The sequence below is a fragment of the Erythrolamprus reginae genome, chromosome 6 (assembly GCF_031021105.1).
Source record: "Erythrolamprus reginae isolate rEryReg1 chromosome 6, rEryReg1.hap1, whole genome shotgun sequence".
Taxonomy (NCBI): Eukaryota; Metazoa; Chordata; class Lepidosauria; order Squamata; family Dipsadidae; genus Erythrolamprus; species Erythrolamprus reginae.
The window spans coordinates 85,214,266-85,231,172 of NC_091955.1; the positions used below are offsets into that span (position 1 = coordinate 85,214,266).

Sequence of the window (16,907 nt, forward strand, 5' to 3'; positions counted from 1 at the left end):
CTCCAAGGTCCCTTCCAACTCTGTTATTATTATTATAGTAAACAATCACTTTCAGGGGTGGGATAAATTTGCATGTTGTTTAAACTAGTTGCTGTCCACATTTAATGTCTATTTAATGTTTTGAAAAGTGTTTTGATTTTATTTGTTATCTTTCATCTTTTCTACCAAAGAGAAAATAGACAAAGAAGAATGGAATGCTACCAAGGCAAGATACACACTTATAATGTTTTATTTTTCTTGCTTTCAAATCAGTCTTGATTTTAGGCAGCCACATGGATGAATGCCAGGGGTTTTCTCGGCAATATTTTCAGAACCATTTTGACCTTGTCTTCTGTTTCCTAGGGCTGTGAGGGAGTGACTGGTCCAAGGTCAGCCAACTGTCTTCCATGTGTAAGGCAGGATTAAACTCAAAGTTCCTTGCTTTTGTTTTAGACCAGTGCCTTAACCACTAAAGCAAACTGGCTTGTATCTGTATTGACTGCAAAAGTATTCCCATGCATTAGAAAGCTACATTTTAATTTTACTCAAGAGACAAAACATCTGTTTGCAAAGAATGCTGATGTACGCTTTTGCGCTTCAGGCATTTGTTCTGAATACTGAATGCTGCCTGGAGTCAAAATGAATGCTGCGGTAAGACAGACTTAGAAATCTAATACAGTGGTACCTCGACATACGAGTTTAATTCGTTCCAGACCCGAGCTCGTAAGTCGATCAACTCGCATCTCGAACGAATGCCTTTAGACTTTGTTTTTCGTGCCGAGATAACCAGAAGCAAGGAGATTCTTGCACCACCTAGTGGAAGCTCGGCTCGTGTCCCAAGTTTGAGCTCGGGTGTCGAACAGAAATTTCACTCGCGTCGCGGCTCGTAACTTGGAATACTCGCATGTGGAGCAGCTCGTATCTAGAGGTACTACAGTACATTTTTAGATGTACTGCAATAGACAAATGAAAATTAAAGGAGTAAGAAATAAAGAAACTAAAGAGAGATGGGAAAACGGTATAGATGGATCCGCAATTTTAAAAAAACCTGACAATATAGAGTATAGGTGTATATGCAAAAGACTTGGAAATATTAACATTCTGTTTTATCTTAATATAATGATTTGTATTTGGTTTGCTTATAACACAATGAAAGGAATTGTTATGATGATGTGATAACAAATGGTATTAGATCTGTAAGAACAATGATGACTTTTTAAAAAATAATAAAAGTTTAAATAATTTTTTTAAAAAAAGAAATCTAATAAATGAAATAAATTATTATTTTTCTTCTTCTATAACGCTGATCTGTACTCCAGTTTTTGTTTTGTCTTCGTCTACGCAATTGCAATAGATAAACTGTGTTCTATTTTGACCACACATGCCCTCCCTTGTGTTGTGGTTAGCTCTGGCCCAGCTCCTGCCCCAAGGAATGTGGATGTGGGGAAACATCCACATGCCACAGGCCTGTTTTGCTCCCGACAAAGTCTGCCAGCGAAGTATCCTCTGCCGAAGTAAGTGTGGGTGACATGGAAGAGGGGGACTTGGCTGACAGCCCAGGAGGAGATCAATCTTCCTTCCTTATCTTCTTTGGATTCAGAGGAGGAATGTACGACTGATCCACGTATGCGTAGAGTTATGCATAGGAGAGAACAACTTAAGAAATATTACAGGAGATAAGAGAGGCCACCTGTGTTTGGGTGGGGCTCCAGTAATTAGAGCTGCTGATAAAGGTTGACTCAGCCTTCCATCCTTCCAAGGTGGGTAAAATGAGGACCCAGATTGTGGGGGCAATAGTCTAGCTCTGTTAAAAAAGTGCTATTGCTAACATGTTGTAAGCCGCCCTGAGTCTAAGGAGAAGGGCGGCATAAAAATTGAATAAATAAATAAATAAATAAAAGAGCAATGTGCTAGTTTGGCCTTTGTGGAGGATTATCGGATCATAGTTTCGTCAAGACCATGGATTGTTGTTTCCTGTTTGTATTCAAGACTGAGTGTGAGTGTTTATCACTGTTTGGAGAACATTAGTGGACTCAATTTCCCAGTTACTGGGTTAGAAACTGTTTTGCATTTAAACTGCATTGTTTGTACAAGAAATCCCTTTGAAGTTTAAAAGGGAGTTTTTTCTTCTCTTCTGTTGATAAAGAACATTTCTTTTGCATTCAATCGTGTGTGTGTCTGTTTGGACTAATTACCCTGTAATTACGGGCGGTTGTCACACACCGCCAGAACACCTTGTAGGCAGCAGCATACTCTAGTTTATAAGCTAAAGATATTTTATTATTTGAATTGAAAGGGACCTTGCAGTTCATCTAGTCCAACCCCCTGTTCAAGCAGATCCTACACCATTCCAGTCAGATGACAGTCCAATCTCTTTTTGAATATGTCAAGTGATGGGTCGTTCACAACCTCTGCTGGCAAGCCGTTCCACTGGTTGATTGCTCACACCGTCAGAAAGTTCTTCCTTATTTCCAGGTTGAATCTCCCCTTGGTGGGCTTCCATCCATTGCTTCTGGTTTGGCCCTCTAGTGCCCTGGAAAACAGTGTGACCCTGCTTGAGCTGGGGGTGGGTGGATTAGACTACTAGATGACCTACAAGGTCTCTTCCAACTATGTTAATCTGTAATTCTACATCTGAATGTAGAAGTCCAAATTGGGGTCAATCATGGCTTGAAAAGAAAGCTTGGAGCTCACCTTCCACTATCCACTGCCTTGCCTGTGAACTAATCAATTAATTTTACATGCTGCCCATCTCACAAATTATGCATCTGAAACTAATATACTCAAAGATTCCAAAGAGGTTTTTTTGTTAACAGTGAATAATTCAGTTCACATAGTTCCCCCACCTTTATTTACACAATGACCAGTCAAATTAACTCACAATCTCCTAGCAGAAATAAATCTAAACTGCAATCTGCTAATCAGGAAGGTCAAATATCAGGAAGCATTCAAAGCTTCTAAGCGTCCCCAACCCATACAATGATGGGCTCCCAAGTTCAGAATTAGTGATGGGCGAACCCAACGGTGTTCGGGTTCGGCAAGTTCGGATGAACTTTACGCAAAATTCAGCCGAACCTGAACCGAACTCGAACGGGGAATCCCTCCCACAAAGAGATTCTGGGGGCGGAACTTTGACATCACCGGCAGGTTGCTAAGGAAGCCAAGGTGACCACTTCCTGGATTCCATGGAATCCAGGAAGTGATCACCTTGGCGTCCTTAGCAACCTGCCGGTGACGTCAAAGCTCCGAACGCCGAACATGACCCCGAACTTTGCCTGAAGTTTGAAAAAAATTCGGGTTCGTGTTTGGCATACCGAACATTGCAAAATTCGGTATGGACCCGAATTATGCGGGTTCAGTTCACCCATCACTATTCAGGATCTTTGTCCTAGAATGCATTGTGGATGAAAATGAGACCAGCATTCAGTGATCGTGAGAAATATTTTTATGTTTTAATCTTCATTAAGTGTTGTACCACATGATTCTTGACAAATGTATCTTTTTCTTTTATGTATGCTGAGAGCATATGCACCAAGACAAATTCCTCGTGTGTCCAATCACACTTGGCCAATAATATTCTATTCTATTCTACGTTTTGTTCAAATAAGAGAAATCACCAGGAATGGTATTTTTGAACCATGGGATTCTCGTTATGTTTTTATTGGAATCCATAAAGTGTAAGGAGAAGATGGAATGTTTTTATTCCATTTTTGTCTACAAAAGTCAGTACAGTACTTGGATGATTTCAAAAAACAAATGGAAGATGGAGAAGATACAATTGCACTTTTTAAATCAATTTATTTATTTATTATTTATTTATTTTATTCGTTTTGTCCCGTACGTATTGGTGGTATACAAAGATATAACAATATTTATATACAGTACATGATACTAGTAAGAGAGAAACATTAGGACAGGGGATGGAAGGCACTCTGGTGCACTTATGCACGCCCCTTACTGACCTTTTAGGAATTGGGAGATGTCAACAGTGGATAGTCTAAGGGTAATGTTTTAGAGGTTAGGTGTTGATACTACAGAGTCAGGTAGTGAGTTCCATGCATCAACTACTCGGTTACTAAAGTTTTATTTCCTGCAGTCGAGTTTAGAACGGTTTGAGTTTGAATCTATTGTGTGCACTTGTTGTGGTTGAAGCTGAAGTAGTCATTGACAGGAAGGACGTTGTAGATGATAATTTTGTGGGCTATGCTTAGGCGGTATTTAAGGCAACATAGTGCTAAGCTTTCTAAACCTAGGATTGTAAGCCTAGTTGTGTAGGCTATTCTGTTGTGAGTGGAGGAGTGGTGGGCTCTTCTAGTAAAGTATCTCTGGACATTTTCTAGAGTGTTTATGTCCGAAATGCGGTGTGGGTTCCAGATGAGCTGTATTCAAGGATTGGTCTGGTGAAAGTTTTGTATGCTCTGGTTAGTAGTGTGAGATTACCGGAGCAGAAGCTACGTAGGATTAGGTTAACAACTCTTGAATCCTTTTTGACAATGTTGTTGCAGTGGGCTTTGGCACTTAGGTCATTTGATATGAGTATTCTAAGATCTTTTATGGAGTGAGGGTTGTCTGCAAGGTTTTGTTTATTCAGCTTGTATTTGGTGTTCTGATTCTTTTTGCCAATGTGTAGGACAGAGCATTTTTGGGTTGAGATTTGGAGTCAGTGCAGGCAGATCCTATTGAAACCCACCTCCAAAGACTGGGTGACTGTTCATTGATGTCAATGGGCAGGAGAGCAGGGAAGTTGCCAAGGGGTAATTGTGACCTCCTCCGGCACTATGATGCTGAAGGACACTTCCTGGAGGTACCATGCATGGACTGTGCTCCTTGTTGCCAAGCTGCTTAGAAGCAATACAGCAGTGGGAGCATCAACATCCATAGCTGCTGTACTAGTCTGGAAGGGGCGTGAGCACCACTGAAAGAGTCATGGTAAGCAGGGAAGCACCCAAGTGCCCAGGAAGCTCAGCTGGGTCAGGGAAAGAGAAGCATCCTCCACTTGTCCTCTACCCTTGACTGTGCCTAAAGAAATGGAGTAGATGGGATGCTAGAGAATCAGTCCAGGTGAAGAATGGGATATAGAGAGGTTCTAAAGAACTAGAATGCTGATTGGGTAACTCTTCCACAACTGGATTGCATTGCCCTTGTTCCCAGCCTCAGAGACACCCATCCAGCTTCTTAGCTAGGGATGATGGGAGACCAAGGCATCTGGAGGATGCTATCTCGGAGATGATGAGGCAAGAGAGTTTGTTTGTTTTGATTGACATTTAGCTTCCGCCCAGCGTGGAGATTCACCGAAGGAAACAGGTCCGAACAGCAGGTTTACGTCACCAAAATAAGGATTTCAATTCAATACAAAGAACAATGTAGGGAAATTTTAAAACAGGGTTCAGATTTAGGTATGTTCTTCACTGACAACATAATTCTTGTTTTTGTGTGAGACACATGACCTTGAATTGATTTTTACTGGAAGCCTATGATCGTGTTAGCTGGCATAAACTCAGGAGAAGGGCAGCCTAGAAATCGAACAAATAAATAAAAACCCCCCATGATTTTCAAATCCCAGGGACTGAATTTTACTAATTGTTCAAAGAGCAAAACATTGCATTCATTATAGTTTAATATGTATTTGTATTTGTATTTATTAGATTTGTATGGCGCCCCTCTCCGAAGACTCGGGGCGGCTAACAACAATATAAAAAGACAATGTAAACAAATCTAATATTAAAAACAATCTAAAAAACCCCAATTTAAATAACCACTCATACATACAAGCATACCATGTATAAATTCTATAAGCCTAGGGGAAGGGAAATTTCAATTCCCCCATGCCTGACGACAGAGGTGGGTTAATAATATATATTAACATAATATGTTGTTTGAATTGAACCAATGATGGCTTATTCAACTAAACGGTAGTTAAGCAAACCAAAGATAAGGATGGCATGTAAATTCACTTATTTGTGTTTTCAGGACCCATCACAATATCATCATACCCAGCAATCAGTCATATCACATGTGTCCACTTGTAGTTTTGCTCAGATTGTACACGTGGTTATATTTGGACACTAAAACCTTATCTAGCCTTTTCTAAGCTAGTTAATTTAGCTTAATTGTGCAAGTTATTTTAATAAGCCTTATGGACAGCCCAGTCCAAAATAAGTTATTGCCCGAAGAAAAGTAAATAATGGCTGTTCTTTTTCAACCCTACAAGTTAGGATGCATGATATACTAAAGTATTTTGATACTAGATCTCCAAAAGCAGGAATCTTCTAATTGCATTTCCTTGATACAACTAATGATTTGCTCATGATTTCTACCATAAACTAAAGGGGCGAGTACAAGTGCACTAGAGTGCCTTCCGTCCCCTGTCCTATTACTCTCCTATATCCCCTATACCTAGAAACATAGAAGTCTGACGGCAGAAAAAGACCTCATGGTCCATCTAGTCTGCCCTTATACTATTTTCTGTATTTTATCTTAGGATGGATATATGTTTATCCCAGGCATGTTTAAATTCAGTTACTGTGGATTTATCTACCACGTCTGCTGGAAGTTTGTTCCAAGGATCTACTACTTTTTCAGTAAAATAATATTTTCTCATGTTGCTTTTGATCTTTCCCCCCAACTAACTTCAGATTGTGTCCCCTTGTTCTTGTGTTCACTTTCCTATTAAAAACACTTCTCTCCTGGACCTTATTTAATCCTTTGACATATTTAAATGTTTTGATCATGTCCCCCCTTTTCCTTCTGTCCTCCAGACTATACAGATTGAGTTCATGAAGTCTTTCCTGATATGTTTTATGCTTAAGACCTTCCACCATTCTTGTAGCCCGTCTTTGGACCCGTTCAATTTTGTCCATATCTTTTTGTAGGTGAGGTCTCCAGAACTGAACACATACCTTTCTTCTATTCCTATATCTCTTCTTCTATTCTTTCATTGATATGTTCTATTACTATACCTTCTTTTCTATTATTTCTTAGATATATTTTACTATGAGTATATCCTCTATAACCTTCATCATGTATTTTACTATGTGTATACAGTGATACCTCGTCTTACAAACGCCTCGTCATACAAACTTTTTGAGATACAAACCCGGGGTTTAAGATTTTTTTGCCTCTTCTTACGAACTATTTTCACCTTACAAACCCACCACCGCTACTGGGATGCTCCGCCTCCAGACTTCCGTTGCCAGCGAAGCACTCTGGACTTCCATGTTTTGTGATGCTGCAGGGGAATCCCAGCATCACAAAAATGAGCACTTTGCTGGCAACGGAAGTCTGGAGGTGGGGTTTCCCATGGAGGGGAGCCTCAGGAGAATCCCAGCAGCGCAAAAACGGGTGCTTCGGCTGGCAAAAGGGGTGGACTTTGGGCTTGCACGCATTAATCGCTTTTCCATTGATTCCTATGGGAAACATTGTTTCGTCTTACAAACTTTTCACCTTAAGAACCTCGTCCTGGAACCAATTAAGTTTGTAAGACAAGGTATCACTGTATAGATATATACCCACTAAAACCCTCATTGTGTACTGGACAAAATAAATAAATAAATAAATAAATAAATAAATAAAAGTTAATTTCAGAGATTTTTGACGAAGGGTGCAAAATAATGTGTGTCATCTAAATGCTATACTTTTTGTGTCGCGCAGCGTGAATGCATCTCTGTTCATGTTGGTCAGGCTGGAGTTCAGATTGGCAATGCATGCTGGGAACTCTTCTGCCTGGAGCATGGGATCCAGCCAAATGGCACCTTTGCTGAGAATAACAAATTCAATAATGACGACTCCTTTGCTACCTTCTTCAGAGAGACAGGCACTGGAAAGCATGTGCCACGGGCTATCATGGTGGACTTGGAGCAAACGGTAGTGGGTGAGTCAATCATTAAGGAACATGCCTTGCATATCAAATTTCGTAGACTTTTTGTGGACAAATATATTTTTTGAATTTTATGAAAATATAATCTTTATTGAAGATAAATGGGGGGGGGCAATACATAAAATAAAAGCACTGTGGAGATATCGATACAAATGTATATAAATTTTGAATATACAGTTATAAGTCAAATTGAGTCATTCTGTCAAGTGGACCAGTCGTCCCCACCTTACCATCTCAGATTTTGATTAAATTTGGCACATAGTTTCTTTATGATATAAAACTATGCTGTACAAAACTTTAATTCAAAAGACTAAAAATTGGGAGCTCTAGGACAGTAATTTTCAACCTTTTTTGAGCCACGGCACATTTTTTACATTTACGAAACCCTGGGGCACATTGAGCGGGGTGGGTGGGGGGTTGGCTAAAAAAAGTGTGGACAAGAAAATTATCTCTCTCTCTTCCTCCCCTTCACTCTATTTCTTTCTCCCTCCCTCATTCTCTCCCTTCCTTCCTCTCTCCCTTCCTCTTTCTTTCTCTCTCTCTCCATCCCTCTCTTTCTCTTCCTTCCTTCCTCTCTTTTTTGCTCTCTTTCTCTCTCCCTCCCTACGTCCCTCTATGTCTTTCTCTCTCTCGCCTTCCCTCCTTCCCTCCCTCTCTTGCTTTCTTTCTCTCTCTCTTTTTCTCTTTCTCTCTCTTGCTTTCTTTCTCTCTTATTCTTTCTCTCGTTCTTTCTCTCTCTTGCTTTCTTTCTCTCTCTCTTGCTTTCTTTCTCTCTCTTGCTTTCTTTCTCTCTTGCTTTCTCTCTCTCTTGGTTTCTATCTCTCTGAGCTTCGCGGCACACCTGACCATGTCTCGCGGCACACTAGTGTGCCACGGCACACTGGTTGAAAAACACTGCTCTAGGAGACCTCAAGTAACGGGTTGCAAAATGCTGAGTCAGTAAAAATGACATTTTGGGCCATCTTCCAGAAGCTGTAAACGTGGCAGTTTCAGTAGTATATTGGAGATATTTGGAGAATATGCACACCTTGTAAGGCTTTATAATCTGGCAAAACCCCATGTACCTGGTCCTCTTACTTTTTTACATGGTTCAGGCTCAAACTTCGCCAAAAACCCCTCCAAAATGAATTTACATCAATCTTCAGGCTGCTGTAGTTTCAAAACTACTTGGCGTGGGAAAAATTTCCCAGGAAATTTGAGAGCAACACGAACGCCCGGCCAGTTTCCTGCCATTCACCCTTTAATCTCGGCCATCTCGGGCTTTTCTGGGCTGCCAGAGGAGCCTTTCGGTGTTGCTTAAGGAGGTTTTGGCAGCCCAGAGCAAACGAAGCATTTTCCTTTCTCTGGGCGCTCCCTTCACTCTGGGCAGTGACTGTCCTCCTCCTCTTCTTCCTCCTCCTCTTTCCACCCAAATTCTGAGATTTTATTTCTTTCCTAATGGGTTTACATGCATTATTTGCTTTTACATTGATTCCTATGGGAAAAATTGTTTTTATTTACAAACTTTTCTACTTAAGAATGTGGTCAGGGAATCAATTAAGTTCTTAAGTAGAGGTACCACTGTACTAACTTACACACATATTACTACTGTGCAGTTCTGGTAGTCAATATATATTTCATCTTACAGTACATTGTTCAAAATACGTTATATTTTTGTACCTGGAAATGTCTGTTGGATCTTGGGAATCTCATAGAAAATTCTCCTCTTACTCTTATACTCACAACCAAAAGATGGCTATATTGTGTTCATCCATAGCTTATCTTGGCTGTTCTGACCTAGGATTCCTGATCAAATAATATAGCAGAAACAGTGTGGCACACAACTTTTTTATTTTAACGGGTGTGAATTATTATCATTCCCAGCCGTACTGAATCCCAAACAATGATAACAAGTCTGACAACAGTCTTGGGGAGGTGGAGGGAGGCAGATAATCACATCTTTCTTGACAAACTGCCAAAGGCCAATTAGCAAGAAATTTTACAAGAAACTTGACTCCAAAACCTGGAGTCAAAGCTAAAATGATAACGAGTTGAACGAAGTTGCTTCATGAGATGAGCTTTTCCGTTTGCTCCATTTATGAGAGGGGACAATTATCTCCAAGACGTACTCACGAGTAGTCCTTCTCCTCTGTAACTGTTCTTGCCCTCTGACAGCTCTGCGCATGCGCGCATTGCAAATAGGCTCCCTCTGTTCCTCTGCCTTACTCATGTCAGTCTCTGGAGGCTCTGGAATTGGGATGGCAGTCAACTAGCAGATAACAACACTGGCATATTAGTATTGCTATCCATGTTGAAATATATCCCTGGCTCCTAGAGATGATTTTTTTCAAATACAGTAATACTTCGTCTTACAAACTTAATTGGTTCTGGGAGGAGGTTCATAAGGCAAAAAGTTCGTAAGACGAAACAATGTTTCCCATAGGAAACAATGTAAAATCAATTAATGAGTGCAAACAAAAAAAAAATCGCAAAAACGGCATTCCGTTGGATGCCGCTGCCCGGCTGTCACCTTTTGAAACAGCCGGGGGGGGGGGGGGGGGGCTTCTTGGTGTTCTCCCAAACCCCAAACCCAGAAGTTTGGCAAAAGTTCAGGTTCGGCGCTCGGGAGGCCGCTGAGAAGTGCCGCCGCCTGGCTGTCGCCTTTTGAAACAGCCGGGGGGCTTCTCGGTGCTCTCCCGAATGCTGAACCCGGAAGTTCGGCAAAAATTTGGGTTCGGCGTTCGGGTTCGACGCCGTCAAGAAGCACCACTGCCCGGCTGTCTCCTTTGCAGAAGAGCCGTCAGCCGGTCAGGAGGCTCAAACAGAGGTGGGGAATCCCAATAGGGAATTTCATGGGCGGAGCTTTGATGTCACGTTTCAGCCGGCCAGGAAGGACGTCTCCGTATGACAAGGGGTTCATATCACGAGGTACTACTGTATAGGCCTCTGATCTTCCTTTTTTAGGGCACCAAGTTTTTTAAAAACTGTACCTCTTAAAACTTACAGATGAAGTGCGGGCTGGCACCTATCGCCAGCTTTTCCACCCAGAACAGCTGATCACGGGCAAAGAAGATGCAGCTAATAACTATGCCCGTGGCCACTATACCATTGGTAAAGACAGGATTGAGTTGGCACTGGATCGCATTCGAAAACTGGTAAGGGGAAATGAATTAGAAAATGACCCAAGGAAAGTGTTCAGTTCCCTCAGAAGGCAGTCGTCACACACCAGTGGCATTTCTGTTAGGGTAACCAGATACGGACTGCACAAATCAAAACAACCAACTTTTTCCCCCCCTTGTGTTCTGAAGAGCAGAGAAGGGTTCAAAAATAGACAGAGACCATATAGGAGTGAATGAAGTCAACTTTATTTTCCACCCTGTTGTCTTATAATCAATATTATTTCTACTCTATTGCAGCTATGTACATGCACAGTTCTACATGATGTGGTAACTGGTGTACAATGAACTGTATATCACTGGTAATGTTGCAGGTGCAAGGGAGTTTCTTGGCAGCAGGCAAAGAATATGTTTTGATGGTGCCAGCCAGCACGTCCCTCCTGTTATCTTGCCCCAGGCTTGAACTTTCCCAGGCCTACCCAGAAACTCCGTGTTTGCAAGGACTGGGCAAAAACCCCATGCTAACTTATGCTAACAGCATAATGTGAACTGAGTATCCATATGTGGCTTTGTGTCATATCTGGGCTTGCCCAACCATATGACCGTTGATCTATACGAGGAATACGACAGTGTTCTCCTGTGATTGTCCAAAATTTCATAGCCTTGTCAAGATATAATATTTATTTATTTATTGGATTTGTATGCCGCCCCTCTCCGGAGACTCGGGGCAGCTAACAACAGTAATAAAAACAGCATATAACAATCCAATATTAAAACAGTTAAAACCCTTATTATAAAACCAAACATACATACAGACATACCATGCATAAAATTGTAAAGGCCTAGGGGGAAGGAGTATCTCAGTTCCCCCATGCCTGGCGGCAGAGGTGGGTTTTAAGAAGCTTACGAAAGGCAAGGAGGGTGGGGGCAATTCTAATCTCTGGGGGGAGTTGGTTCCAGAGGGCAAGGGACCGCCACAGAGAAGGCTCTTCCCCACGGTCCCGCCAAGCGACATTGTTTAGTTGACGGGACCCGGAGAAGACCCACTCTGTGGGACCTAACTGGTCGCTGGGATTCGTGAAGCAGAAGGCGGTCCCTGAGATAATCTGGTCCGGTGCCATGAAGGGCTTTATAGGTCATAACCAACACTTTGAATTGTGACCGTAAACTGATCGGCAACCAATGCAGACTGCGGAGTGTTGGTGTAACATGGGCATATCTGGGAAAGCCCATGATTGCTCTCGCAGCTGCATTATGCACGACCTGAAGTTTCCGTACACTTTTCAAAGGTAGCCCCATGTAGAGAGCATTACAGTAGTCAAGCCTCGAGGTGATGAAGGCATGAGTGACTGTGAGCAGTGACTCCCGGTCCAAATAGGGCCGCAACTGGTGCAACAGGCGAACCTGGGCAAACGCCCCCCTCGCCACAGCTGAAAGATGTTTCTCTAATGTGAGCTGTAGATCAAGGAGGACGCCCAAGTTGCGGACCCTCTCTGAGGGGGTCAATAATTCCCCCCCCAGGGTGATGGACGGACGGATGGAATTGTCCTTCGGAGGCAGGACCCACATCCACTCCGTCTTATCAGGATTGAATTTGAGTCTGTTGACACCCATCCAGGCCCCAACAGCCTCCAGACATCGGCACATCACTTCCACTGCTTCGTTGACTGGACATGGGGTGGAGATGTAAAGCTGGGTATCATCAGCGTACTGATGATACCTCACCCCATGCCCTTGGATGATCTCAACCAGCGGTTTCATGTAGATATTAAATAGCAGGGGGGAGATGACCGACTAATAACTATACAAGAGTTACTGACTTGCACACATTTGGTTCGACCCTACATCAAGGAATGGTGAGAGTCTCTTTCCATCTAGCAACGTTTGCTAGATTGCCTTGTTTTTATCTCAGTCCCACTAAATAGAATGCAGCTGAATTGAAGTGAGACTATCGGACCTCTAGTTTGAAAAAGGGAACAGCTTCTCCTTGTTGTGTTTGAAAAGTGAATAGAAACATATCTCCAGGATTTCTACTGATGTAGAGCGATTAAATTTAGTCAATATGCAGTACATATCCAGTTCTTCAAGGACACTGCTTTAAAATTCAGTCGGTGAATTTAAAAAATGTAAAAAAAAAATTATGGATGTAGAAAACAAGTATCTAAATTGTGATGTTATTTTTTAGGCAGACACCTGCTCGGGGCTGCAGGGATTCCTGATTTTTCATAGTTTTGGAGGAGGCACTGGCTCAGGTTTCACCTCCTTGTTGATGGAACACTTGTCCATGGATTACGGCAAGAAATCCAAACTGGAGTTTGCTATCTATCCAGCCCCTCAAGTGTCCACAGCGGTGGTGGAGCCCTACAATTCTATCCTGACTACCCACACCACCTTGGAACACTCCGACTGTGCCTTCATGGTGGACAATGAGGCCATCTATGACATCTGCCGCCGTAATCTGGACATTGAGCGCCCCACCTACACCAACCTGAACCGTCTCATCAGCCAGATTGTCTCCTCCATCACTGCCTCCTTGCGCTTCGATGGGGCCCTCAATGTGGACCTGACTGAATTCCAGACCAACCTGGTGCCCTATCCTCGCATCCACTTCCCCTTGGTGACCTATGCCCCCATCATCTCCTCTGAGAAGGCCTACCACGAGCAGCTCTCCGTGGCTGAGATCACCAGCTCCTGTTTTGAGACCAACAACCAGATGGTCAAATGTGACCCCCGACATGGCAAGTACATGGCTTGCTGCATGCTCTACCGTGGAGATGTGGTGCCCAAAGATGTCAATGTCGCAATCGCTGCTATCAAGACCAAGAGAACAATCCAGTTTGTGGACTGGTGTCCAACTGGCTTCAAGGTGAGGAGCAAATAATTAAAAGCTGCCAGGTTCTCTTTACCACTAGTAGATAGCAGTAGAAGTAGAACTAAGAGTAGACAAGAGTGAAGAACTAGTGGCTCTGATTTTGTGCCAGTGTTTATTTATTTATTTATTTATTTATTGGAGTTTTGTGCTGCCCCCCTCCGTAGACCCAGGGCGGCTAACAACATATCAAAAAATTGTATACAATAAAACATCTGAAATCCAATTAATAAAACAACTAATCTAAAAATATTCTAAAGAGCTTGAAACATTAAAAATCATTCGTTCAGATTCAGACCACAAACATACCACATACTCATGGGCCAGAGGCTAGGGTCTAGTGACCTCAAGCCTAGCGGGATAAATAGGTTTACAGATTCTTGCAGAAGGCGAGGAGGCTGGGAATCTCCAGGGGGAGCTGATTCCAGAGGGCTGGGACCCCCACAAAGAAGGCTCTTCCCCTAGGCCCCGACAAGCGACATTGTCTAGTTGACGGGACCTGGAGAAGGCTGACTCTTTGGAGCCTAACCGGACGCTAGGATTCATGTGCCAGGAGGCGTCCTGCAAGTAATCTAGTCCGATGCCATTTGATTTATTAAATTGATTTATTGAACTTATGGATGTTTCTCACCTAAGATGTTTTTCAGTTCCTACTGTGCTTTCCCGAAAATAAGACAGCGTCTTATATTAAATTTTGCTGCCAAAGATGTGCTATGTCTTATTTTCAGCGGATGTCTTATTTTTTTCCAGTGAATTGTATCCTGTATCCTGCTGCAGCAAAAACGCATCCAAACATCCAGCCGCATGTTGGATGCGTGTCGGATGTGTTTTAAATCTGATTGATGCAGCGTTTTGGGATGCAATTTATGGACAGCAGTGTTATATATGTTCCATTTGGGAATGCTGAAAAACAAAACATCTACGTCTTACTTTCGGGGGTGACTTATTTTCGGGGAAACAGGGTAGCTCCCCATACAGCACACAAAATGTTTTAACTCTAGAGATTTATTTATTAGATTTGTATGCCGCCCCTCTCCGTAGACTCGGGGCGGCTAACAACAATAATAAGACAATATAAACAAATCTAATATTTAAGTTAATTTAAAAACCCTAATTTAATAAACCAATCATCATCATCATCATCATCATTATTATTATTAATAATTAGATTTGTATGCCGCCCCTCTCCAAAGACTCGGGGCGGCTAACAACAATATAAAAAGACAATGTAAACAAATCCAATATTAAAAACAATCTAAAAAACCCCAATTTAAAGAACCACTCATATATACAAACATACAATGTATAAATTCTATAAGCCTAGGGGGAAGGGAAATTTCAATTCCCCCATGCCTGACGACAGAGGTTTGGTTTTAAGGAGCTTGCGAAAGGCAAGGAGGGTGGGGGCAACTCTGATATCTGGGGGGAGTTGGTTCCAGAGGGTCGGGGCCGCCACAGAGAAGGCTCTTTCCCTGGGTCCTGCCAAATGGCATTATTTAGTCGACGGAACCCGGGGAAGGCCAACTCTGTGGGACCTAACTGGTCGCTGAGATTCGTGCGGCAGAAGGCGGCCCCGGAGATATACTGGTCCGGTGCCATGAAGGGCTTTATAGGTCATAACCAACACTTTGAATTGTGACCGGAAACCGATCGGCAACCAATGCAGACTGCGGAGTGTTGGTGTAACATGGGCATATTGAGGAAAACGATGATACAGATGTAGTGGTTTCAAAAAAGGACACAGATAGGCATAAGATATTTTGGACCAATGATGGACTTAGTTCAAAAATCAGGCATTCCATCCCTTTTGCCTTTCTTCTGGGTTTCAAAGAGACTGTTTTGTTTTTGCTTTCTTCTTCTTTTCCTCCCCACCAGGTTGGCATCAATTACCAGCCCCCTACGGTGACTCCGGGTGGAGATCTTGCCCAAGTAGAACGTGCCGTTTGCATGCTCAGCAACACCACGGCCATTGCAGAAGCCTGGGCGCGGCTGAACCACAAATTTGACCTCATGTTTGCAAAGAGAGCGTTTGTACATTGGTATGTTGGCGAAGGCATGGAAGAAGGAGAATTTGTAGAAGCTCGAGAGGATCTGTCGGCCTTGGAGAAAGATTATGAGGAAGTGGCAACCGATTCCTTTGATTCGGTTTTTGGCAGCGAGGAAATTTAACAGTTTGCTCCTCTCTCTCCCCACTAACTTGTCTCCGATCTAATTTTCTTTCCTTTTTTTTAAAAAAAGAAACATTTGTAGACCTCTAAGAAGAAGACTTGTTATCTGGGTGGCTAGAGCGCGATTCATGCCTACAAAGATTTATTGGTCAGGGGTTCATGTTTATGTGATATCAACCAGATCCGATTAAATAAGAACTAAGCGCAGTGGTTAGAGTGCGGTACTGCAGGCTACTTCTGCTGACTGCCAGCTGCTTGCAATTTGACAGTTCGAATCTCACCAGGCTCAAGGTTGACTCAGCCTTCCATCCTTCTGAGGTTGGTAAAATGAGGATCCATATTGTTGGGGGCAGTAGGCTGATTCTCTAAACTGCTTAGAGAGGGCTGTAAAACACTGTGAAGCGGTATACAGTGGTATCTCTACATAAGAACTTAATTCGTCCCGTGACCAGGTTCTTAAGTAGAAACGTTCTTAAGTAGAAGCAATTTTTCCCATAGGAATCAATGTAAAAGCAAATAATGTGTGCAAACCCATTAGGAAAGAAATAAAAGCTCGGAATTTGGGTGGGAGGAGGAGGAAGAAGAGGAGGAGGACAGTAACTGAATTTTTTTTTTTTGGCTTTCTACCAAGTTCCAATTTATTGACAGTCATGTTGTAGTCAACCCAATCAATCAATCAATCAATCAATCAATATCAACTTTATTTGATTAGTCTTTTTTTTTAATAAAAGTTTTTATTGAATATATACATTAAAAACAGGGTACAGAAAGGCAAAGGGACTATATATAATGTACATTCTAACATTTATAATTTTCTTATATAGTATATGTAGGTGGGGAAGGAGAAAGAAGAAAAGGGAGGGGGTTGGGGAAGAAGGGAAAAAGATGTAAAGGGAAGGGGGATAGGAAATTGGAACAGA

The 16,907-nt window shown here is 42.3% G+C and overlaps 1 protein-coding gene across 1 annotated transcript; it reads left to right on the forward strand.

The window, feature by feature from the left end:
• Positions 1 to 7,821: 7,821 nt before the first annotated feature.
• LOC139169819 (tubulin alpha-8 chain-like) lies at positions 7,822 to 15,988 on the forward strand. Its single transcript, XM_070756502.1, has 4 exons — positions 7,822 to 7,849; positions 10,841 to 10,989; positions 13,136 to 13,816; positions 15,695 to 15,988. The coding sequence occupies exons 1-4, from the start codon at positions 7,822 to 7,824 to the stop codon at positions 15,986 to 15,988; spliced, it is 1,152 nt and encodes a 383-aa protein (XP_070612603.1).
• The last annotated feature ends 919 nt before the right edge of the window (positions 15,989 to 16,907 follow it).